Source organism: Recurvomyces mirabilis, assembly GCF_035927965.1.
Source record: "Recurvomyces mirabilis strain CCFEE 5264 chromosome Unknown scaffold_21, whole genome shotgun sequence".
Taxonomy (NCBI): domain Eukaryota; kingdom Fungi; phylum Ascomycota; class Dothideomycetes; order Mycosphaerellales; family Teratosphaeriaceae; genus Recurvomyces; species Recurvomyces mirabilis.
Genome location: NW_027041955.1, coordinates 252,711 through 276,381, shown reverse-complemented (window position 1 = coordinate 276,381; position 23,671 = coordinate 252,711). Strand labels below are relative to the sequence as shown.

Genomic DNA, 23,671 nt, shown 5'->3' with positions numbered 1-23,671 from the left:
ATTGTTACTGCAACGTCCGCGTTCCAAACTTTGGCCGCGAGCGGCGCAGCGGGAAGGAACGGCTGAGCGGTACGCTGAGTCATCTGAAGGCCCGAGCGCTCGTGCACAATCATTCACAAAACCTCGAAGTGAATGAAACACGATAGTGGATGAATATAGGACTGTGGAAGTATCTTGATGAGCTGAGCGAATCCTCTGCCGGAGATGCGTGGTAAGGACGAGTCACTGCATACTGATTCGCGATATGGCGAAAGACAAGGCGAAGACTGGTGTGCCTAACAAGCATCTAAATGCTCGCATACAATATCTGCAGCAAGCAGCAGCGTATCTTACAGCACAAAGGAACGGCAATAGTGCAGCAGAAGACCAGAACGTGCTTGGCCATTCGAGCATCAGGGAAGACAGCAAGGATGGTGCTTCTACCATGCCGTACCAGGCTGAACGTCGCCAGTCTGTGAACCAGGAAACACTCAGTAGCGACAATATGAGGACTCCTTGCGCGGAAAGACTAGACACCGGCGCAACTGGTGGCCTTCCTCTCTACCTATCGTCTCACCTGCGTCAGATCGCACTCAAGTCACAAATCAGACTGCCTTCAGCTACGAAACACTCCATCTGCCGACGCTGTAGTTCAATACTGATGCCTGGCGAGACCTGCACGAGACGTCTCGCAAATATTTCCAGAAACGGTCGCAAGCCACATGCAGATGTTTTAATACTCGAGTGCAACGCGTGCGGTGCGTCGCGAAATTTTCCCATTGGAGCCTTACGACAGAAACGAAGGAGCGAGCGGACGAATCCTGGGCAAGGCAATAGAGAATTTGTTGTAGGCCATATTGGACCTTGCGGTGCAAACTAGTGATCCTTCAGGATTCGGGATGAGGTTTTGCCTGCTGGCCTCGGAAACTTGCGAAGTCGATGGACGAATGACAGCGGAGAACAAAGGTGCTGCCTGTCGATTACTGCCATTTTCGAACACCAGCTGAGCCACATATTCGAGTACGCCACAACTTAACAGCACCACCACCTAGACTAGACATCTATACTGGATACAGATCTGTCGCTCGAATCAGTAGGATCTAATCTAATCTACATGCAGTCCATAATGGGCCCAGGAAAGCGTGTTAGGGCCTTTTCAGGCTCAGCTCTGTTGATGTTCCCCACCCACGTATACATTCGACCCATGTATTCCGACAAGATTGAATCTTAATACAGTCGTTGAAGTCCGGCCATAGCCAGCATAAAGAGCTCATCAGCCTACACGAAACCTCACTTACACGGCAGCTCCACTGCCGTAGTAATTCTGCCACTCACTCTGAACAAAAACCATGGATGAGAAGCATACACCCTCGAACCTCCTCCATTGCGGAATAGTGGGCGCAGGAATAGCAGGACTCGCGGCCGCCATTGCGCTGCGTCGAGCCGGTCACGAAGTCGATATCTACGAGAAAAGCTCATTCAAGCTTGAGATTGGCGCCGCAATCACAATCACGCCAAACGGGAACTTGGTCCTGGACCGTTGGGGCTTCGACGCAGAACGAGCTCAAGAGACTCTGAAGCTCCAATTCCGAGCGGTCGATCATAAAACGCTGCAGGAGCAGATACAGCTGCGCTTCGATGGGGTCGCCGAACGCTATGGTCATGCGTTCAACGCTTACCATCGAGTCGATATGCACGAGGAAATGCGACGGCTGGTTTTGGAAGCTGGAGCGGCCATCCATTTAGGTCAACCCGTCGCTGACATCGACTGTGAGGCTGGAATCATCAAGTTACAAAGCGGAGGGCAACTGCACAAGGACCTGCTCGTCGTAGCAGACGGCATCAACAGCCCCTTCGTCTCAAGCATCGCGGACATTCCAGACCCCTTCTACCGCACCAAAAGCTCCACCTACCGCACCCTCATCCCCGTCTCCAAACTCATGGCCGACCCACTGATCCGACCGTTATTTGAAAATCAGTCGTCCGGCTTCCTGGCGACTATGAGCTCTGCCACGGGAACCTTTTGCATGTTGTATCCCTGCCGCCACGATAAGCTCATGAATTTCGCCTACTTCCACGTAGCCAAGGAGCATGAGAAGGACAAGCAGAGCTGGCATTCGCCTGCCACGATCGAGGACGCGGTCAATGTACTTGAGGGCTTTCATCCGGCTTTTGAGGCGATTGCTAGGCATGCGGAGAGCATGAACTGTTATGTGGTTGGAAGTGAGAAGATTTTACCGCGATTGGTGAAGCGAAGGGCGGTGGTAATCGGGGATGCTGTAAGCTTCTCCTCTCTACTTCGCAATGACTATGATATTTCCTTCCTGCAGAACGCTGATCAGCGTTATATCTAGGCTCATGCCATGCTACCAACACACGCGCAAGGTGGTCGGTCCTCTCTCGCCGCAGATCGCATGAAACAAGTGACGTAGCGTGACATGCTAACAAGTTGACAGGTTGCATGGGCCTCGAAGACGCCGCCGCCCTCGAGATCCTTTTCTCGAAGTGGCAAGCTACCGATAGCATCTCCAAACGTCTAGAACTCTACAACCAGCTCCGAAGACCGCGAAGTGCTGTCGCACAATTGACGTCCAACGCCGGCATGCACGGGCAGACTCAAGCTCAGGTTGATGCGGCCGTGCGTGAATTTTGGAAGGGTCCGCCAATGCCCTACCCCGTCATGCATTGGAGTGCACCGGTACAGAAGTTCTTCTATGGGTATAATGCCTTTGCTGAGGCCGAGAAGGCGATGAAATTTAAGGATGCCGAGGGAGGGTTGCCGGATGGTGTGGTTCAGCATTTCGGTGACCCGACTGCGGCCTGAGAGCCATCGACCCAGGGCTCTAGAACTCGTTATGTGCTGAGTGGTGTACTAGCGGGACGTTATGGCGCCTTTACATATGGTCCTCGCTCCGTGGCGCTAGTAGTGGCAGTGGCATTCAGTGCTTGAGCAATACCGTGCAGAGCTTCACGACTTCTCTCCATAGCATAACAAGAACGGGAACTCTATGACCTCCCCCATCTCTGGCCTTACCATCCCTTCCTTCCCAAACTCCCCATCGAACTTCTCCACTTTCTTCTTCATCGTCCAAGTCGGCTTCACGCTGACGTTCTCGAATCCGACGTCCTCCATCAATCTCGTCATATCATTAGTGTTGACGCCATGCCTCTCGACGCCAGCCATCTTTGAAGCAGGATGGAACCTCTTGGCCTCTGGACCAAAGTCCTCGAAGTCTGTTAGCATTGCCTTCCCGCCGGAGGCCAAACAGCCGAGCATCGTCTTCAGAACGGCCTGGAGATCATCTATATGATGGAGGACAAGATGAGATGTTATCAAGTCGAAACGCTGCCGTGCTCCACCGCCCGATTCTCCTTCCATCGATGGCGGTAAAGAGGGATCATCAGGATCCTCGAGCAGAACGGCTAAGGGGACGATGTTCTTAGGCGCCTCGGGCCTCGCTAATTTCGTCCTCAAGACTTCGATCATGCCCTCTGCGGCGTCTACGGCTACTACGTGCTGCACATGTGGTGCGATCAGGAAGGAGAGGATTCCTGTCCCGCAGCCTATTTCCAGGACTTGCTTTGGCTGCGCGTTGAGGGTCTTGAGTTTCGCAAGGATCGCTTGAGAGGCTGCTTGACTTGCTTCGTGGACGAATGGCCGGCTGTCCCAGTTCAGTGCTTCTTGGTTGAAACGGTCGTTGCCATTTGACGGCGCCCGGAGGTTGGAGACTGCGCTTGCCATTGTTGTGCGTTCGTGGGATGGAGGTGTACCTGTTATGATGGCAATGTACTATTACGACAGAACGACTAAGATTTTCCGTTGTCTAGGTTGATACGGTATGTTAGTAAGAGTGATGGTATCGTCGTGTGTAAGACGTCCAAAGCTTCTTCTTCAACCTCGGCAATAGGTGTCTTGATTCTTACTATTCCATCAGCAGTGACATCAAGTTGAATACGACCATCTCATGGATCGTATGATCACCCGTGTGCTCTGTCTGTCTCAAGAAGTCGAAGGTGAGACGCTGCTTTGGAGTGGTTGATGGTGAATGGTTATAGATCTTGGTAGCAATAGCCGCGTGCACAGACGCGTGATAGTTTACTTTGTGTTCGAGGAAGTGAATTTGAGATAATTTCACGTGAAGCACTGTTTGTCTATTGTCGTCGTGATTTGCTCTAAACTCTTATTGCTGATCTCGTGGTCTGTAACGCTCCTTTCCGCAGAGAAGCGAGAGACGAATTCCGCCATCGCTCTTAGCATCACTACGACTCCTCTTCTTCAATCTTTGCACACATACCAATAATGGATCGCTACCGGCAACGACACCCACTCGGCCCCCAGATCCATGCCGTTCCGGACAACGAGAAAGCTTTCGATGCGTCTGGGAAGAAGCTGCCTTGGGCCTACGAAAGTATCTCCACCTCCATTCCGCTCAACGACGGCAACGAGCGGACGAGTCGCGAAGCAGCAGAGAAGGGCCCTTTCGGCAAACGCACAGGCTCGAGGAGGAATACGAGTAGGAGTCGCAGTAAGACTGCTGAACCGCACAAGGCGGAGGATGTAGCTAGGAAGGAGCAGCTGGTGAGCGAGGAGAGGGTGTTTGGGAGTCTTAGGAGGGTGGTACGGGAGGATAGTGGAAGGGGCGAGGGAGGCGATGGCGAAACACAGCAGGCTGTTCCTGCAGCAGCTCTGGCAGCGGTGAAGAACGACGGCATGGGCGAAGCGACGGAGACGCTGATTCATGGGTTTGGAGAGGATCTACAATGGTCTGCCATAGATTTCTACGAGCGCGTCTCCGGCGGCATAGTCCTCGAAGACTACGACCGCACACCACCGAATCAATACCAGGCCTACGATCCAACACACTCCTACGCTCGTTCCACACTCACGAGAAGTGTCAGCAAAGCAGCGCTACGAAAGAAGAACAAATACGCCGGCGGCGAACACTGGATCAAGATCACATTTTCCTCGCGAGAAGCCGCCGAGTTGGCGGTGGCGAGAAGTCCGCATATCATCAAAGGCCATCTGGTTTACGCTGAGCCCTGGCAAGGCCGTGGGCCTGGGAAGGATGAGGCGGTCTTGGCTACGCAGGCTGGCGCCCAGGTTGTCGATGATGTGCTGCCGCCTACTTTCGCTACCACGAATGGGTTCATCGAGGGCGTGGAGGGGAGTCCGCAGAGCTCCAATACGATGACTTCTGCTACGGTCGAGAGGGAAGTGAATGGATTTGCTTCGCGGACAGGTGGTACAGGGCAGCAACCTTTCTGGTCGCAGGGGTCGACTGCTGTAGCGAGTTCGGGGAACGACCTCACGCGTTCGCAATCAAGGGGAGGAAGTCAGATGCTGCAGCGTACGGGGACTACGCGACTTCGTGGTGCGCAGCTGGCGACATTACTTCCGGCTGAGCAGGCGCTTATGCCCAAACAGCACAAGCAATCTTGGAGTGCGTGGCTGGGTGCAAGCGAGCTCATTGGAACTACTGTGCCAAGACGAGAGGATGGGAAGTTTGATTGGGAGCGGGCTAGTCTGTATTGGAGGCTTTTCTGGTGGCTGGATGGGTTGTTCGGGACGGATTTCTGTGGTGTCAAGGGCGACGAGTGAACGCAAAAGTCGGCAAATGACAAAGAGATGAGGGTCATGGCTTGTTCGTTGTGCTTAGCATGGTGTTGTGGTATCACTGAAGACTGGCGCGATTGCACCTCCAACGATGATTGTATCGCTCTTGCCTTTACTCTGCTCCTCCCTATTTCGATGGTCTCGCTAGCGCCCGCTGCTAGCATAGTAACGAGGGGACTTCACTTGTTACGATCGAGATCATCAACAGCTCACGATCTCGCAACAACCAAGCAGAGCGTGAATTCTGCTATCGATCAAATACCGTCACCAATGGCTAACGCCGGTACTCACGTGACTGGTCCCAACTGGCTACAAGGGGTGAAAAGCTTCAATTTTGGTCGGGAATGCCATCAGGAAGCACAGCCTTTGATCCACAAGTTGCATGTGGCTCGAACGTGGGATACAGCACGCTGCAGTGCGCTGTGATGGTCGGATACGATCTGATCAGTGGGCTTCCATTAGCCGATGGGTTTATCACGGGCTGGCGAGACAGTCGGACGTCTGCTCAGGAGCTTCTGATTCGCCGTAGGTCCGCAGGAATTATGAGGAGACCACGAAGTAGTCCGCGAGTGTTCACGGCGTCGCAACCGTCAGAATCTAGGGTAAGGTGAGAATGGGCTTGACAAGCAAGTATCGAGGGACACCAGTCTATGTGATCTGGACGTTGTGGCATACAAAGTCGAAGCCTTCGCGAGTGGCAAACCCGCCTTTGAGCCAATTCAGCGCTATTGCGAATTCGAAACTTCGAGCCATACGTGATTCTACTGGCTCTCAGTCATCCCAGGCGGCATACTACATCCTGCGTCTCTGCAGTAGCTCCTCCCGTACCAATCATGTTCCACCTCTTGCATGCGCGCCCCACCAGTGCAGCCCTTCTGCACTGCAAAGCTACGGCTCAGTTACCAGCCTTACGGCACAGCTCACAGCCTTGCGGCCTTATCCTAAGCTTGAACATGAAACTCTTCCCACGAACACCATCCTCAAATCTCACTGTTTGCCTCCGAGAACATTCTGAGCAACGCGAAAACCATGGACGAAGCAGGCAAAGTCGCCTTGGAGTATACGAAAGCGCTCTACCGCCATGCTCTTAAACACGTTCGGGATCACATCAGCAAGAACCCGGGGATCACGTCCTTCCAACTCATCATGATCCTACTTGCCTGCGTACCTGTTCTTGTCGCTGCGCCCGGGCTAGCAGCTATAGGCCTTGGTGCACTTGGACCTTCCGCTGGTTGGTTGCCCCATTAGCGGATTTATATTCAAATCGTATTTCGACATGCTGACATGAGAACAGGCGGAGCAGCTGCAGGATATCAAGCCGTCCACGGCACGACGGCAGCATTCAGTCTATTGCAGAGTGCGGCGATGGGAGGGTATGGAGCTGCAGTGGTCAATGGGGCCGTCACTGGCGTCACGGCAGTCTCTGGTGTGGTGGCTGGGTTCCTCACGAGGCGCTAGGAGCGTTGCAGTTGTATAGCATGCAGGTAGGTGGAGGGTAGGATGATACTGTTCATGGCGAGATCGTGGTTATGGTTCTTTGTTTTAGGCGAGCAGCTTGTAGCAAGAAGCACATTGTTAGTCTGCACTTTCAAGATCATTCGCTATAGAACGCAAAACCGCTGCAGCCTCTTTTCTATTGCCGGAATTCACGAGTTGAATTGCCGACTTGCTGGCGAATTCCACTCGCCTTGCAGCGGTGACAGACTGATGGAGGGTTTCCTGCTGTCCCATGCGTGGCTCTGTTGTCGGAGATCGTGAAATGAGATGCGCGTGGTGGGTCATGTAATCCTGTACCGTTGCATGAGACGTTGGCCAGGTCATGACTCTGTCGTGAATGATACCACACTTGATGGTGCTGGGTGAATCCTGCGAACTGTGCTGAACAGTAGAGGTCTGCTTTGCAAAGGCGGCCGAGTCGGCCTTGATTGTATGCGATGTGTTAACTTGGTTGCTGTCAAGATTGCCGTCACTTTTCACCAGTCGCTGCACTCTGGCATATACGTCCTCAACCGGCATCATGTAATCCACTGTCATGCTTTGACCGGTTGTACGTGAAGCAATTCCAAGTATAGCATAATATCGATCGCGAGGATCAGTAACATGCCTGTGCCGTAGTTCATAAGCAACATCTAGGAGGTCAGGTGCTGATCGTACTGGTTGTTGATCTTTGCTAAGCGGCCCAGACTCCAGTTGCAGTTGTAACAATTGGAGGAACAGATCCATGTCGATCTGCTCGAGGCCGGCTGCAGCCCATTGTGGCGATATGGCAGCAAGCTTGATGTTCCTCTGGATACTTCGCACAGCAGTAGGATCGTTCTTCCACGAGACTTGGTGCGTACCACAAAACATCTGTATGTCTTGTGCGACCGACGCTTCTTGCACCACCCACATGCGAGTGAAGTACGCCCGCTCGAAGATATCTGCAATGCCATCTCGCAGCATCTGGTGCGGTAGGAGCTCCCAGGGTGCCTTGGCCAGAGTATGTGGCATCAGAAGTATATGACGAAGAACATTCATGCCTACTGGACTGTCCAAAGTCTCTGGTCCCAACCAGAGAAGAACTCGATCTGCTGAACCATAGATGTCGAACATCTTCTCCACCTGACCAGCACGCTCAATTTCATCAATCTGATTGATACACACAGCGTCCACCCACAACGCCCTGGGTTGGTGTGAGTGGCGAAATTGGCGGAGTGCAGCATGTAAGTTCTCAGTCAGGGGTAGCGGTGTATCGCCAATATGCAGTCCTTCGTAGAACTTGCGCTCTGGCTTCGTCTCACCCCAGCAGTATGAAAGCGCCTCGAACGACTCGTCAAATTTGTTTCCTGATAGTCTGATGTGGTACAATTCTCCTCGTAGAGGATCCGACTGTGCTCCAGGAAACAGTCGTAGTAGGCGGATGTGGTCGTGTGGCAACGGGGCGTAGACATGGTCAACATCTTTGAACGTGGTGGACTACATCGAGAAGTCAGCGTGGGCTCGGGCATGAGACTGTAGGAGATGCGTCGGACTGATGGAGGTCTGTCAATGATACGATCAACTGTCTGCCGGATCCAACAGCCCAAAGTCACCGTCACACCACCTTGGCGTTTGATTGTTCGACTCCTCTCTACAAAGATGGTGGAGTACTCCACATTGGCCATTGTAAGGTTAGTGCTGGTGCTCTAGCATCGTTGAGGAGCCTCGAAAAGCCAAATTGGAGGTTGTGATTGTATCAGTGGAGAGAGCGATCTCAGACATGTCATTCAGACTATTGTACGCTGTAGGCTGGAAGATGGTGGTGTGATCAGGCAATTCGCCACACTCAGCCACGATAAACCAATGGGTATGAGAGGTACATAGAGGTCTTCATTTCAAAACCATCACGCACGAATTTGGGACTCATACAACGCGAAGTACGTGGATATCTGCTCTTATTTTTATGCTTCTGGGAGCGTCTCAGTAGAGACATCTCTGAACAGAGAGCGCGCACGAAGAGAAGCAACGAGAGGACGGGTTCCCAGGAGTGCTCCTAACAAAACCGGGAAGAGCTCTCTACTGGAGCCTCCGCTACGCCACACCGGGTTCCAATTCTACGAATCCTACGTGTCTCTGGTTATGGGTGGAGTTTCGAGTCTCGCTTGAGAATAATCCGATCCGACAGGCTGGCGTTCGACCAGTACTGAGGCTGCCCTTGTCGTTCATGCTGGATAATACGCTAGGTCAATGTCAGCGCAGGAAGTATGTCAATGGGCTCGCTTTGATCCACTTACTGATGCACCCGTCGCAATCGCTACTCCAGCTACAGCAGATGTGCTGGTGCTGTCCGTGGTGGATGTGCTGCTAGCACTAGACGTACTGGCAATGCTCGCCGAGGCGTCAAGTGGGCATTGCCAAACATCTATCGTTGCAAAGCCACCACACTGCTCGGTTCGATTGCCAATGCATGAGTACAGCGGATCGTTGCAAGCAAGTGTAAGTCCATCTGCCGCTACCTGTCCATTGCTGACCAAGGAAGAGGAAGGTCCGATGTGCCAGCCGCAGAAGCATTGTTTGCCGAACTCGACTCCCTGCCGATATATCAGCACTCGAAGAATCTCGAAGAAGCTGTGGGTACACTCACTGCGTATGGGTAGCCTCCGAGAATGCACTGATTGACACAAAGCTCCTGCGACATGACATTGCTAGCCACTTGTGCCTGCAAGTAATCCAGTGCCATATACCCACCATTGTCGCTGTAGCAGCCAATGAAATTGCATCTGTTGATCCTCGCTTGGACAGTCGGGAGAGCAGAAGCTGTTGTTGAAGGCGACATGTTCCTGGTCATGCTCGTGGCTGGGTCGTTGGCATCAGGCTCACAGCCGCCTTCACAGAAATACCTCGAGCTTGGAAAGGTCGTTGTCAGCCCTGCGCTGTTGATTGTGACCACTTGGGTCACAGCCGACGCAGTCGTTATCGGGCCATAGTATGTATGCGTTTTCGATGAAGTAGCGATCACCGTGGCCGGACCATTGTACGAGCAGATAGCACTCGGGCTGGGATCGGTAAAATTGGGACCGTTAAGCTGGTACAGTGAGAGCCTGAAGTAGCCTCCGCAGCGCTCAGACCCACCGTCCTCGCAGCTCTGATAGCATTCGTTCTGACAGTTTGCGAGTGCTGCACCGTTGTCAAGTGTGTTGCCGCAGTAACATTCTCCTCCTGCCTCGAGACCCATGTAGATGTAGTTGGCGCAGAAATTGGCACATCCCTCCACGCTTGGAGCATCGTAGTAGGTGGAGTTGCCGTTCAGTGTTCTTGTACCTGGCCCGGGGTCGGTATAGCAGCCCATATAGTTGTATGATGCGCCTTCGATGGCCACATTCGGCACCACGAGCGAGTCCATCGTATACACATAGCCAGTATGCGAAGGCACTGGTGCTACTGTTGTTGCGCCTGCTTGAGCGTACAGCCTAAGGGCTTCATCTCCTCCACACTGTTCTCCGACATCTCCAACGCAGGCATACTCCAGGTCGCTGCACGTAGGGCCAGACTCTGTCGTGACCATCGCGGATTGGTTGTTGACGACATTAGCACAGTAGCATTCCGACCCAGCTTCTACGCCCATGAACTGAAAGCCCGAGCAAAACTTGGCACAGATCTCTATCGTCACATTGATCTGGACCGAGAAGAGCGCTGCGTCTGGAAGAGCTCGTGGATTCGAGACATCATTGTAACAACCTAGCGGATAGTCAGCGCCCCATACGATGCGAGCTCATGCACCACGCACTAATGTAGCTGAAACCAAAACCAGGATTGCCAATAACTGTAGGCAATGCTGCAACTACGTGACTCATATGTGACACCAAGGAGAAGATGGCCAAGACTGTGTATCGATACGTCGTTGCCGACATCAGGTATTGTACAGTTTTCGTGGCCTTCATTTGTCGATTGCGAAGATCGCGCGCTTGACGCAGCTGTTTACCGCGTTCCGCATTCCTCAATTAGCCGGCCAACGTCATGTAGATCAGGTTGTGCCAAGACATAATCATAATTCATGTTTCTCAGAGTGCCGACGAGCTCAGCCAAAAGCATGCTCATCCTCGCTCAAGATGCGATCCTCAGGAACCTTCCCACCATAAAGACCACCATCCAGAATCCACCCCTCATTGTCATCAGCATCCATCTGCACACGTCGCCAAGTAGTCGTCTTCTCCCTGACCGCATCTTTGCCCTTGTCCTCTTTAGCCATCGGTCTGATCAGACCGGCAGCCAGCGGATTGTTACTGAAAGCTCCCTGACCATCGCCTTGCGAGACAGGCATCTGATAGTCTTCCGTCTGCTCGGCCTCATCTTCCTTCGAGAAATCTGGTTTCTCTACATCCGCCATTCGTCGGACGACTTTGCCTTTCACTACGTCGATCGAAGCGACCACTCTCCGCTTCTCGTAGTCTGGCCGGGCGTTCCATTCCATTTCTCGCTTCATCTTCTGTTGCCGTTTCAGTTGCTGTGCACGCTCAGCAGGCGAAGCCCACATGTTAGTGCCAGCTGTAGGTATATCGTAGTCGGCCGCTTCGTCATGTATCTGCGTACGCCGTGCATTGTTCGCCTGGTAGTTTAGTAGCTTATCTCGATGTGCCTTGGCCTTGTTCGTAGCTTCATCCTCCGACTCCACAGGTGTACCAGGACCGGACGATAGTGGCGACGAGCGAGCAGAGGTGGACGCTTGCGCAAGAAAGTCACGACCAGTAAATGCTCGTGCTTTTCCATGAGCAACATCTGCCTTCTTGTGCGAAGCGTTGTTCGCTTTCTGCTTCTCATCACCACGCTCATCTTTGAGGACACGCAGAACCTTTCCAACCTCGTCAGAGCTTAACAGGGGCGAACCACAATGGGTACATGGTCCAAGACCTTGCTTGACACAAATGATCTTGCCACAGTTCAGACAGTTCGGCGCGATGTCCAGGAGAGGATGACGTGTAGCCATACAGTTGCACTTCCGCCTGTCGTTCTCGGCATCGGTCATGGACAGGGATGGGTTGGTCTGGATTTCGAGGGTACGAATAGCGCTATCGAGGTCGGACAAAGCTGAAGAAGCACCATGCATTGCTGTACCTCCAGTAATATTGATCTTAGTCTTCGGCGCTGGGTATGCTGTCCGGGAGGCTTGTGATTTGCGTGGCGACAACGAGTCTGAAACAAGAGCTCCTGCTGCGGAGGGTGGCAGCTTTGAGGTGGTGGGCTTGGTAGTAGCAGATGCATCGTCGGTGATGAGTGGCATTTGTGTAGCATCTGGTGCCCGCTCTCGCAGTGCCATGTTGTCCGTCATCTGTTCTTTGTGCGTTTGCCGTGCTCGCTCTGCTCGAGGCATGTAATCCTCCTCATCGTGCTTGACATACGCTCCGCCAACCTGGCCTTGACGCTCGACCTGCCTTGCTGGTAAGGCGTGAATATTCGCCCTCTTCTTGCCTCCCCTGCCGCCTCTAGCCCCACCTCTCGGTATGCCGTCATGCTGAGATCCTGCTGGTGTTGGGTGTGCGCTTCGACTGCCCATCGGTTGCTGCTGTGCTTGAGAGGACGCTGGGGCATTCTGTCGTCGCATATTGAAACTCGAGATGAACTCCAGCGACTTCGGCTCATCGCCTAATAGATTCTTCAAGTGCTCTGCTGCAGCATCTTTGGGTAGTGATTCTGCATACTGCAACACCTGCTTCAGGCTGTCGTCGTCGAGCGGTAAGAGCTGTTGCAGACGGGGCAGTGCCCACTGATGTAGAGTAGCCGCCATCCTGTCGAAAAGCCCTTTTGGTATGAATGGTATGGATCTGATGCTCTCAGAGGTGGAGGTCGTCAAGCTGTCGGTATCGTGTGCGAGCAAGACTACACCATCATTACTCCTCATTCAAAGATGCGGAAAGCCTGCATTTCTCAGCCCTGTGGCTGTAACACTCAAGATAGAAGCGCAGTACTGTCCTTGCTCATTCACGCACATCACTTCCCGTCACCACTCCTACCATGCTTCCTTTCGCATGCTCCCGCATACTGGACCGCCCCGTTCCTCCAGCCAAAAAAGCGACTCGTGGGCATCGCAAACGCCAGAACGGACCGCACCCGAACGGCTCGTAACTAATTCCAACCTCAACTCTCAGTCTCTCCCTCTCTCCTTCGTTGATCTACAATGTTCATCGAAAAGCGTGGCGAACCCATCGACACAGAACAAGCAGTAAGCCGCGAGTTTCAAGCGAGAAGGTGAGCTACAATGAGAATGATGAAGCTTGCGACATCGTACATTTCCGAGCAAGAACTACTTTGGTCACAGCTATTATCTACCGATGCGCTTCCTTGCCTCTCATGCCGATTTCAACATGAGCAGGAGAGGGAGCTTTTGCTGTATCGTAACCGCGCCCAAGGAAAAGCAACGCATATCCCACCCTCATGCTCGAAGTCGTACTGATTCCGACACATTAACGCAGTAGTGACAGGTCGCTGAACAGCCACACAGACAATCGAGCCGCCCAGAAAAGTCATAAACGCCTTGCAAAGTTCGTAACACTTGTTGTTGAGAAGATCCGCCGAAACCCGTCTCCGTTCGATACTTTATTGCAGCCCGCAGTCACCAGCCTAGGAGGCCTGCTCCTTGACCGGCAGATGCAGGTCATCCGTCTGAACGCCGACATCCTTGACTTCGCCGTTGCGACGCCTAGCCTCGTCCTTCTCGGCACCAGTTGTGACACCGTCGATGAGGGCCTTGTTGGGATCGTCTGCTGATCGAGTCAGCCTTCCGTTCACATTGGCCCACGTCTCAGAGCTTGGACCATGCTCGAGTCCGTCGACGTGCGCCCTTCCTGTTTCATAGCTTGCTGTATAGCCTGCTGCATCGCTTGGTACTGCTGCTGCTGTTGCTGTTGACCACCAGGGCCAACCAGCTCATTTATCTGGACGCCTTGGCGCGCAGCATGAGCAGCAGCAGCATTGCCTTGCGGCGGCGTGCGACCACTTTGATATGGCACAGAGCCAGGTGGTGCAGGTGCAGCAGACAGACCAAGCGTATGAGGCGAGGAAGAGGCACGCGACGGATCATACGAGTATGAGCTCTGCGGCGAGATACGGGCAGGCTGCTGAGGATAGTATGGTTGTGGTTGTGCGGAATGGAACGAGATAGTAGAAGAAGCGGGCGACGCACCAGCTGGGTTAAGACCTGTTGGGTCAGGGTAGCCAAACGACCCACGTTGGCCCTGCTCGGCCGGGTTGGGTGGTGGCAGAGTCGGAGTATGTGGCTCATCGTTCGAGCGCTTGGCGCCGGATTGTTGACCTTGAAGCGGCTGCATGTTAGGCGGCTGACCTTGCTGAGGCTGGTACATCGGTGGCTGTTGGTAGCCTTGCGGTGGTGGCGGATACTGCCCACCCTGTTGTGGTTGGGCGTAGGGGTCGCGTTGGCCATGCTGCGGAAGTGGCTGACCATATGCGCCGTAAAGTTGTGTGTTGGGAGGTGGGTTCTGTCCACGCCAGACAGTATGCGCTGGTACAAAGGCCTGAGTCTGGGCACTGACTGGAGTGAAGACGCACTCCTGCGAGAAACGCTGACAGTTGGTGCAGCGGCCATCCTCGGACTGATCGAAGCCGGAGCATCTTATCTGCGATCACGTGTCAACATTATACGCGACCGACTCTTCGGACTCATGTCGCATACCTTGCGTCTGCGGCAATACCTGCATGCGATCGCGGTGCGTTGACGTGGTGCGGGTTGTGGTGGAGGATACGCGCCCATGGGTGGCTGTGGGTACGGCGGAGCGTACATGTGGGGAGGTGCCGGCAACGCGCGATACTGGTCGGGGTGCTGAGGCTGCAGCGTCTGCATGGTGGGAGGTGCCTGCTGGACGGCTTGCGAGACCGGAGGGAGCTGCTCACCGTTCGTGTCAGCAGCCATGTTTGCGGCCAGCGCAGGGTCGATGGCGGCTGCCATGTTGGTGGATGTATTGAAGGATGGATGTAAAAGTGGTGCGGAGAAAGTAGAAGAACAAGTTCGACGTGGAAGAGCAATTGCGTAACGGTAAATGTGGTCACAGCTTCTTGGCGCAGCTTCTCATGCAGGAAAAGTGCAACTCACCTGATTCTCACGTGGCGTGAATGACCCGTTTGGTGGTTGCGGTGACCATTGCTGCTGTGGTTGTGTGGTAGGAGGAGGTTGATTCGGATTCCACCCATTCTGGTTGGGATTGGGATACATGGTCGTAGGAATGTGCGATGTGATGATGCACAGCTTTGATGATGCGCGGATAAGCTGACGACAGCTACGCTGCAGCTAAGCGTTGCGAGTCCGGTGGCGAACAATATCGGCGCCAGCAATGGCACAGATATCCTTGATGGTCGAGTATGTTGGTCGCACAAGGTGCGGGCCGAGTCGCGAGTGAAGCCGTTTGATATGCGCGGCGGCAAACTGCACAAAAGTCGATTGCAGCGTGGTCCAGTCAATGTGTTGTGAACGTAACACAGAAACGCGCCAATCTCTGTGTGAAGTGATGCAGTCGTCGCAGCGCACGTCGCACAAAGTGTTCGGCTAACGGCTATCCTTATGTATGGTTGTTGCGTTGGTGCGGCAGAAGGCGCGGGAGAAGGTGTTTCGTCGAGGCGTCCCAGCAGAGAGGAAGCGAGGGCGACGGTGGGGTGACGGGAGACTTAAGTGCCAGCCAGCTGTCGTGTGAGATCGAAACAACCTTCCGTACTCGGAATGGGCTGGCTTCCTGGCAGAGGCCCGATGCCGATAGTGACAAGGCGTGACAAGCAGGAAACACGACGGCACGCAGCGTGGCTTTGGTGCCCTTCTTCCCTTCCTTCGCTCGCTGACAGGACTACGACTAGCGACGTGCTCGTGCGCTAGCAAGACGCAGATCGTTCCGTGGCGGGACGCGCCAGGAAATCAAGTGAAATGCGCGAAGGAACGGCAAACCCGCCTTGCTGCAGCTAAAGCACATGCACTCAGCCGACTGACCGCTACGCTAATAAGCGACAACTTACGTACCGCGATATTGCGCCGTGTTGTCACAGCGGCGCTGATGAGTGGCTCGACGAGATTTTCCCTCGCCGCCGGCGTGAGCGAGAGTCTGGTACGTGGCCCACACGGCGGCCACCAGCTAACGACCTATGCGTGAGCTGATTCGTCAGCTTTGATCAGAACATCCTGGCAAGTAAGAAGGATGTATGGGACAGCACAAAGCGAAATGATGATGCTGCACGCCAGCTGCACGGTAACGCTCAGCTAAGACCAAAAGCAATGGGGTGTGGTATGCCAGCCAGTAGCGAAGTCTCGATGCTTGCCAAATTGGCATTCTTCCATTGCTCAACTGCCCACGTCCGCGGTTGTGACGGAGGCCACGGGAAGGGCCCGTCATCATGCATCTAGCTGCCACGCGAGCTCCAGGATTAGGAGTCAGATGGCGCGGCTGATGTCGACGGGGACGGATCATAACGAGCATTCTGCGAATGAGAGCGTTGCTTGCGGCGCACACTGTCTGCAACTTACATGAGTGGTCGCCGGGCGCCGGCGATAAGGTGGCGGTGGTATCGAGTACCGGCTGATGACGAGCGTCTGTTCTGGAAATGATCTTGTCAGTCCTTGGAAATTCAACACCCCCAGCCAATCACAAAAAACAATCGCTAAAGCTGCCAAAGCCTATTTCCGCCGGATGGAGGCGGCCAACGATGTCGCAGGATCACGCTGGGTGATATCGCTGCTCACCTTGGGCCTGATGTGATTATCTCTTTGGACTCACGATCGGTCTGAACTAAGATGAGTTCGTGTGACAATTCAAACTGTGATTCTTATCGAAGCCTCGAAACCTTCAAGACTTGGACCAAAGGTTCAACACGAGTGCGGGCGACGCCGTAGTCGAGCCGATTCGGAGGAGGGGGAGGTCCGTCCCTAACCTTAAAGCAGGCTTGCCGTGCACGCCTGACCACCTTCACACTATCGACGACAGTGTTGGTGGCGTAGCACAGTTGCATTCGTACATGCAAGGTTATCGACAGGCCACACCGTCTATGAGCTTGCCAGCGAGAAAAGCTCGGATGCGAGATTGCTGAGGATACGTCGAGCCCGTGGCGTGCATAGAAGTCGTGCTTTTGCACTGTGGATACACCGCCTAACACACTTCAGGATGACGAATGATCGGCCAGAATGAGTGTAGTCCAGGGAGCAGCTTGATGAGAGATGTCTGGACCAGAAAGTAAGTGTCATACATGACGGTGCCATACACGACGCAGGAAGGTCTAGTCATATATGTCCTTTTAGAAGCTCAAGCTTTTCGAATACCATAGACATTGCTTCGTATCTTCACGGAGAAGCCCGATCTTGAGACGTGTGATCTGTCACATCGAAGACAACACCGACGCTCTTCGTGATCCTGGGCCTTCGCATTGCAGCACATACGACGTACCCGGCAGCAACCATGCGGCACGGTACGAAGCATATGCTGGAGAAAGCAGTTCGCACGTTGCAGGCATGCAGAACTCCGGCTACCCTGGACTTTACGACAACGATTGCAGTGCCGCTTCATGGCAGCGAGCAAGGGCGAAGACCTGCATAATGTACAGCCTGCTCGGCCCCATCAGCGCAGAAGCGATCCTGCCGCTGAGCTGACACTGTTCAATCGCTCAATTGCACTACAGTATGTTGGATGTGGTAGTAAGAACAGTTCATATTGATCGCTCCTCCTGGGCAACCTTACAAGCCGTCTTGTCAAATTGCGAGCGTCTTGTAGTGACAGTCCGCTCCAGACGACGCAGGCATGGCGAGGCCATGCTATTTGGTGGGCGCTTGATAGCAGACAGGGTTGTGGCGGTTATGCCGGCTCGGCTATGAGGACCGCTGCTTGGACCCTCGTACAATAGCAGCCCAATGACATGAAGTAATATCGCGCGACGCTCTATGCAAGCTCCTGTTGCTATCACTTGTCCGAACGTGTCAGATAGTATCCCGCCGCTCTTGGAGTCCGTCGTCCCAAACTCTTGTCGCTTCGATGCGGTTCAAGGTCGTGCAAGCAAGCGTCTTCGCGAAACGGAAGCATACGGCGGCACGCAAACGAGCCAGCAAGGATCACCTAGTCATCCAAAGCATCCAAAGCAGGGGCCTTGCAATCGACGATAACATCGGAAAATGGTAGGAGGAGGCCCAGGTCAGATGACCAGAAGCTCATGTCGCGGTCCGAGAGTCAATCTTAGCGGGCGCCGGTTAGTGGCTGACCCTGCAGTATTGAAAACACATCGGGTCTTGTCATGTTTTGATGAAATGTGGATTGTTGGTGGCACAGGGTAAGCGACGCTTTGTTCGGATGTGTTTGCATACGTTCGACGACGTAGCATTGCATATGTGCTAATATTGCTATTCTGGCACCTCCACAATGGGTGTCTGACGTGTCAAATGTATGGCTACATAGGTGTCGACGAGACGAAGAGCCTCGATGAGCTGTTAGCTTGATCCGAATCGCAGGCGCACTGGTGAACGTGTAAGAAAAAGGCACGGGAGGCACAGTAGTGCAGTCCGTCTCCGGCAGCGTTAGTGTACATAGACCGTAAGAACAGATTTCACAACCGTAGCCAGGGCCAGGGGAATCCTTCTGACTCTCCATGGCTGTCATTTCAAGAAGACTGGCTTCGAAACCACGATGTAGACTTTGGAGAGCTGCCTACATCGTTCGTGGCGAGGATGGTCTTGCTTCGTGATTCTGGAGTCAGTGCTGCACACTCTCTCTGTACTACGGTAGACCGCACGAGAGGTCCTACATCCTCCGAAAAGGTGCAGTCAACAGATACTTGTGAGATCTCACCATGGCGTGGATCGACAAATCTGTTATAGTACAATTGAAGCATAATGCTTGCCTAACTACTGGTTGCCACTGCAGAATATCTTGCTGTCTTTTCTTCGATCATCATGCATCTACATCGTCCTGCTCACTTTCGTCGGACGCCTGCTCGTCTTCCTCGCTTTCCTCCTCATCGGGCATAACAACCGAGTTGAGAAATGTAATCTGGAGAGGGAGCAGCACGTTAGCACCAGTCAACGTGCGAGATGCGATCGACGGCCTCTTCGATAGCTGCTACAGCGTTCGAAGAAAGCCTTCCGGTCCTTGATTGAGGCTTCCGCGCCTCTACAGTCTCGAGAAGTATTAACGCTGAGCAATGGGAGGTTATTCCGCAGCGAAAGCTATTGCTCCACTTTCCACTTTCAACTTTCATACTCCACAGAGGCGTATAGCAAATGGCCGGGGGAAGACTTTGCGAAGAGAGGTGCTTACCATTGGCTTGAGTGTAGCAAGCAGCTTCGCCACATGCTCCAAGCCCTGCTCACCAAGCAGATCCGCCTGCTTCATTTTTGTTCCCAGCGTGTAGTTTCGAAGCCGAAGCAGTTCGATTTCTGGATGATCAGCTTCGTAGCCCTGCACAACTGTTAGCAACTGGTGTCGACGCACATTCCTACCAGCTCGCTGTAACGCTGTGATTGATTGAAGGCGGAGAAGGTGCCACGAATCACGGTACACCTAGGCAGGCATGTTCCTCGCTCACAAGCTGTAGCCGTACGAATGGAAGCGCAGCTTCGTCGGCTACCAAGTGCACGTTTGACTTTCGGCCAGGGAGCTAGTCTACCATAGTATCGTGCCGTCCCATCTCATCACCAGCAAGATTTCGGTGAGTTGCAGCGGGCTTGTGGCACATCTGCATGCTTGTCACATCGGGCACAGAACTCATCATGTGCCAAATGTGACGATGCTGCAGTGTGGTCTGATCAAACCCGTCGATGGAGCTCGGACGGGCTCTGAGGCAGTCGAGATGATCCGTAGCATCGATTTGGAACGTGTGGGCCGCCGACCAACCCAAACAGAGAAGGTAGCTGGCGTGGCCCGCTGACGGGCAGTCTGTCAGGGGTCTTTGGCTGCCCCAGCCCGAGCATCTCTGCTCGCGACCAAGGCTCGCCGAGTAACGGAGTACAAACCTCAGTTCGCATTGGTGATTCGTGGTTAGGTTACCATCCTTTGATGCTACCAGACTCCAGTCCTGACGACGACCGACGGTAAACTATCAACAGATTCACTCCAGGTTTGCTCGTGTCTTACCAAGCCCACGTGAAGCGTGTCTCGGACCAGACCGCGACAAGTCTAAGACCACGGCACCCTTCGAACAGCGGAGATAGAAGGACAACGACACTCGAGCTTTTAACGAGCGCGACAAAAGACCGAAATCCGAAACGTGACTTACTTTGGGTTTGGTCTTGAGGGCGTTGTCGGAGTTCGACGCGAAGAAAGCTCTTACGACCTTCTTCTCGTCTTTCGACACGCCCTTCAGAAACGACTTGCGAAGCTCGTTGTCTGTCAAAACACTCTTGATGCGCTCAGGGTGACGATCGATACTGCGTCGCATGGCTGCAGTCGGAGCGGTGTCTGGATGCCAGAGGCCTCCACCTACGAAAAGAGACCTGGTCAGCATGAGCGCGAACTAGAACAGCACAGCTTCTTGCAAGCGGTATTGCAACACTGCTCGTCACATCTCTCCGCAAACGCAGATCTTCCATCGCTCCTGCGTCGCGGCCGCCCGGAAATGCAGTGGTATGAGCGCAACGAGAATCCACTCGTACCGCCCGCTGACACTCCAGCCCCAATCGTACACACCACTGCTACTTTCCGCGGTATCAAGGTCCATACCCGGCTTACGACCGATCCTGCCAGTTGGGCAGACGGCAAGAGTCTCCGAACTTCAGAGTACAGATGTCCTTCGATGACTCTTGTCCCTCGAATGCTGGCGGCATGCAAGTATCTCTTGCAGACTCGCACTTCCATGCCCTGATCGACCCGTCGCTTCCTATTGATCATCCTGATGTCCGCATAATAACGGCACCTACTCCATTGCTCGAGCAAGGCAGGATCCCAAGGTTTGCGTCCGAAAGTATTGCCTACAAGGGAAGCCCATTGCACCAACTTTCAAGATTCTACAGGAGAGAGGTGTTAAGGCGTCGATATAATCAAGTCCCGTTTGCTCCCAGACAGATCCAGATGGATATCATGTTGCGTAACGAGCCTGCAGACGGATACATGCTGACCATCGTCTCCTTAGAGCGGACATTCAGACCACACTCTCCAGATCGCGCCTGTGATGTCAACACAGCTTGACCACCCAGTGGATCCGTGCAAATGAAAGAGAAGGACCTGTGTCCACTGTATGTGTCAGGGCGATATGAGAAGCACAAGAGCATGTCGCAAATCGGTCTCGGTCGCCTGGCTGGTAATTCCGAAGTCATAGCTTTTGCGAAGGGTTGTAAAGAGGACAATATTCGCCCGACGCTGATATGGCGCATGGCATCCTTCGCAGAGCCAGACAAAGTGGACAGTATCTTGTGCCATTGTCGCATTCTCCGGAGTGCTGGCCTGTCGCGTATCCACTTTCACGCTACACTGCCGCGCTGCTCATCAATGGCTGCGGGACGGCTCACAGGATAGGGTCCCGTAGCAACGTTACGATTACCAGCTCTCCCGTAACCAGAAGAAGAGAAGATAACTCAGCCTCAGACCTTTCGTCCACCTTCTGATCGTGTAACGAGCTGTTGCTGCCCTTTTTGAATCGAGCCGAACAATCGCAGATTCGTCCCTCAAGGGACTGACCGTCTGAATCGATAGACGCGTACAATAACGAGTCGATCTGACACCATCCTGTCCCCGACCTCCGCACGATGCATCTCCCACCGATCCCTGTACCTCACTCGGGAAGCACAGAGCATGAGAGACATTCGCCGTAGCAAAAAGTAGCTTGGGAAGCAGGCAAGATGCGCTTGACTATATACTGTGGGATGGAAAGCTTGATGGACCTCGCAAGAGTTGCAGGCCAACAAGCTTGTAGAACGCTCATCACTGTACGGTTAGTATATGCACTGTTCGACAACGGCGCAGTCTGTTAGAATCGGGCATTGCCCACGGTCACTAGTGAGCACAGTCTGAAGCTTGCTCGAGTTGGCTTCGATGCGTGTAAAGGCCATCTTGTTGCCAAGATCGTGCGAGCATTGATGCCCATCAAAACAAGACATGTCATCTGGGAGCACATCGACTTACCAACAAAGCTCTCGTCGTTCGGAGCGACCTGGACATAGTAATGGGCATATGGGCCCTTCCGTCCAGTGCGTGACTGCGTTTTCATCACGCATCAGCACGTTGAACATCCGTTGGCCGCATGCGTACAACCGTCCATGGAGGGGGCGAGCTTGCACTTACCCAGGCTACTGAGAAGTATGGCTATGCGTACGTGCATTAGCGGACATGTGGCCTGTAGGCGGAGTGGGCCGGTTTCGCCGAACCGTACCTTGTATGGCGTCGGATCAGGCGAAAATCGTATGTCCCTGTAGATTCTGAAGACCTGCCCACTTGTCAATTGCGCTCTCACACCATCGTCTTCAATTGTTACATACGACATCTTTTACTGGCAGCTCGGGCACGGTATCATCGATTTCGGAGAGCCTGGACGTCAGTGCTTCCACAAACGAATGCCAATCTTTCTCAGCTTGCCGAAACTCCAAGTCGTTCACTGCAGACCCTGGTTAGCGCAGCCACATTTCTGCACGCCTATGCACACCATCTTCATCGAGTGCTCGATGCGCTGGCACAACATCGCATGAGCGGACGTGCGCGCCGCTCCACTATGCGCATGCAGTCTGCTGTGGCCACATGCGGGTGAGCAATATGACTGCTGCATATTGGTCGCGCCAAGTCGTCCGTAGCAGAAAACAAGTTGACATGGCAGTTCTCTTTCCGATGATAGTGATGATGCATCACTGCGGAAGCTGGTGATATGATGAATAGCAACGCAAGTGTCGGGATAATAGGAACGTCAGATCATACGTACTTTTTAGCCATGATCTGTTGTTGTTTGCTTTGAGGTCCTGTAGGAAAAGGAACGTGTTTGGATGTAACTTTTCGTCGACGTAATGCGTTTTGCCCGCGGGTCGAGCTTTTGGTTTCTTTATGATCAGCTGAGTACCAGGAGCAAGTCCAGTCTTCTCGCCCGCTTTCGAAACCGCAGAGACCTTGGTCCTGATCACAGGAGAAGACTTGGCGCCTTTGCGAGACACGGACTTTCGCTTCGAGCTTTGCTCCTTCTCGCTGTCGTAGTCATCGTCTTCCTCTGGATCACTAGACTCGGGTCGATTTTCGTCTTCATCAAAATCAGAAGCAGAAACAGGTTCCTCCACGGAGCTCTCGTCGTCGTCGTCTTGATCACCAATATCTCCAGTTATCTTCTTGTTGGGATTATCGTCTGCGAAATACTGACTTTCCATCGGAGTGGATTTGGCAGTCTTTGGCCGCTTGACTTCAGCGCTTGGTATAGCAGTCGCGGAGGCAGCCCGTTTGTGCGCTGGAGTAGACTTTGTGCTTTCGGACAGTCGCTCCGACTTTCGTGCCATGACTGGTTACCTCTCGTGTCGTAGAATGGATGTGCAACTCCGAATAGTATCCGATAAGCGAGTATGTTCCAGGGCTCAGCGCGTCTCCAGAATGTCTTCTCTAGCGATGCTTTTCTACTTCCTAAGCCCACTTTGACAAGAAAACTTCGATTAGTACGGTCCGAGCGGTTATACACAACGCTCGGAATTCG

At 53.5% G+C, this 23,671-nt stretch overlaps 9 protein-coding genes across 9 annotated transcripts; 3 read left to right on the top strand and 6 right to left on the bottom strand.

Annotated features, from left to right (window-relative positions):
• Nucleotides 1-1,328: 1,328 nt before the first annotated feature.
• On the top strand, nucleotides 1,329-2,803 carry LTS14_007580 (uncharacterized protein; the record flags this gene model as incomplete). Its single annotated transcript, XM_064840272.1, has 2 exons — nucleotides 1,329-2,202; nucleotides 2,436-2,803. The coding sequence occupies 2 exons, from the start codon at nucleotides 1,329-1,331 to the stop codon at nucleotides 2,801-2,803; spliced, it is 1,242 nt and encodes a 413-aa protein (XP_064692152.1).
• A 59-nt stretch (nucleotides 2,804-2,862) lies between these two features.
• On the bottom strand, nucleotides 2,863-3,721 carry LTS14_007579 (uncharacterized protein; the record flags this gene model as incomplete). The annotated part of the gene is made up of 2 exons (XM_064840271.1): nucleotides 2,863-2,985; nucleotides 3,014-3,721. The coding sequence occupies 2 exons, from the start codon at nucleotides 3,719-3,721 to the stop codon at nucleotides 2,863-2,865; spliced, it is 831 nt and encodes a 276-aa protein (XP_064692151.1).
• Nucleotides 3,722-4,279: 558 nt separating this feature from the next.
• Nucleotides 4,280-5,578, top strand: LTS14_007578 (uncharacterized protein; the record flags this gene model as incomplete). Its single annotated transcript, XM_064840270.1, has 1 exon — nucleotides 4,280-5,578. One exon carries the CDS (start codon nucleotides 4,280-4,282, stop codon nucleotides 5,576-5,578), a length of 1,299 nt encoding a protein of 432 aa, XP_064692150.1.
• A 1,044-nt stretch (nucleotides 5,579-6,622) lies between these two features.
• Nucleotides 6,623-7,051, top strand: LTS14_007577 (uncharacterized protein; the record flags this gene model as incomplete). Its single annotated transcript, XM_064840269.1, has 2 exons — nucleotides 6,623-6,824; nucleotides 6,888-7,051. The coding sequence occupies 2 exons, from the start codon at nucleotides 6,623-6,625 to the stop codon at nucleotides 7,049-7,051; spliced, it is 366 nt and encodes a 121-aa protein (XP_064692149.1).
• A 117-nt stretch (nucleotides 7,052-7,168) lies between these two features.
• Nucleotides 7,169-10,992, bottom strand: LTS14_007576 (uncharacterized protein; the record flags this gene model as incomplete). Its single annotated transcript, XM_064840268.1, has 4 exons — nucleotides 7,169-8,548; nucleotides 9,346-9,642; nucleotides 9,696-10,789; nucleotides 10,839-10,992. The coding sequence occupies 4 exons, from the start codon at nucleotides 10,990-10,992 to the stop codon at nucleotides 7,169-7,171; spliced, it is 2,925 nt and encodes a 974-aa protein (XP_064692148.1).
• A 137-nt stretch (nucleotides 10,993-11,129) lies between these two features.
• On the bottom strand, nucleotides 11,130-12,833 carry LTS14_007575 (uncharacterized protein; the record flags this gene model as incomplete). The annotated part of the gene is made up of 1 exon (XM_064840267.1): nucleotides 11,130-12,833. One exon carries the CDS (start codon nucleotides 12,831-12,833, stop codon nucleotides 11,130-11,132), a length of 1,704 nt encoding a protein of 567 aa, XP_064692147.1.
• An 833-nt stretch (nucleotides 12,834-13,666) lies between these two features.
• On the bottom strand, nucleotides 13,667-15,008 carry LTS14_007574 (uncharacterized protein; the record flags this gene model as incomplete). Its single annotated transcript, XM_064840266.1, has 3 exons — nucleotides 13,667-13,806; nucleotides 13,845-14,679; nucleotides 14,736-15,008. 3 exons carry the CDS (start codon nucleotides 15,006-15,008, stop codon nucleotides 13,667-13,669), a joined length of 1,248 nt encoding a protein of 415 aa, XP_064692146.1.
• A 3,961-nt stretch (nucleotides 15,009-18,969) lies between these two features.
• LTS14_007573 (uncharacterized protein) lies at nucleotides 18,970-20,455 on the bottom strand (the record flags this gene model as incomplete). Its single annotated transcript, XM_064840265.1, has 3 exons — nucleotides 18,970-19,068; nucleotides 19,336-19,476; nucleotides 20,294-20,455. The coding sequence occupies 3 exons, from the start codon at nucleotides 20,453-20,455 to the stop codon at nucleotides 18,970-18,972; spliced, it is 402 nt and encodes a 133-aa protein (XP_064692145.1).
• Nucleotides 20,456-22,472: 2,017 nt separating this feature from the next.
• On the bottom strand, nucleotides 22,473-23,480 carry LTS14_007572 (uncharacterized protein; the record flags this gene model as incomplete). Its single annotated transcript, XM_064840264.1, has 2 exons — nucleotides 22,473-22,603; nucleotides 22,922-23,480. 2 exons carry the CDS (start codon nucleotides 23,478-23,480, stop codon nucleotides 22,473-22,475), a joined length of 690 nt encoding a protein of 229 aa, XP_064692144.1.
• Nucleotides 23,481-23,671: the final 191 nt, after the last annotated feature.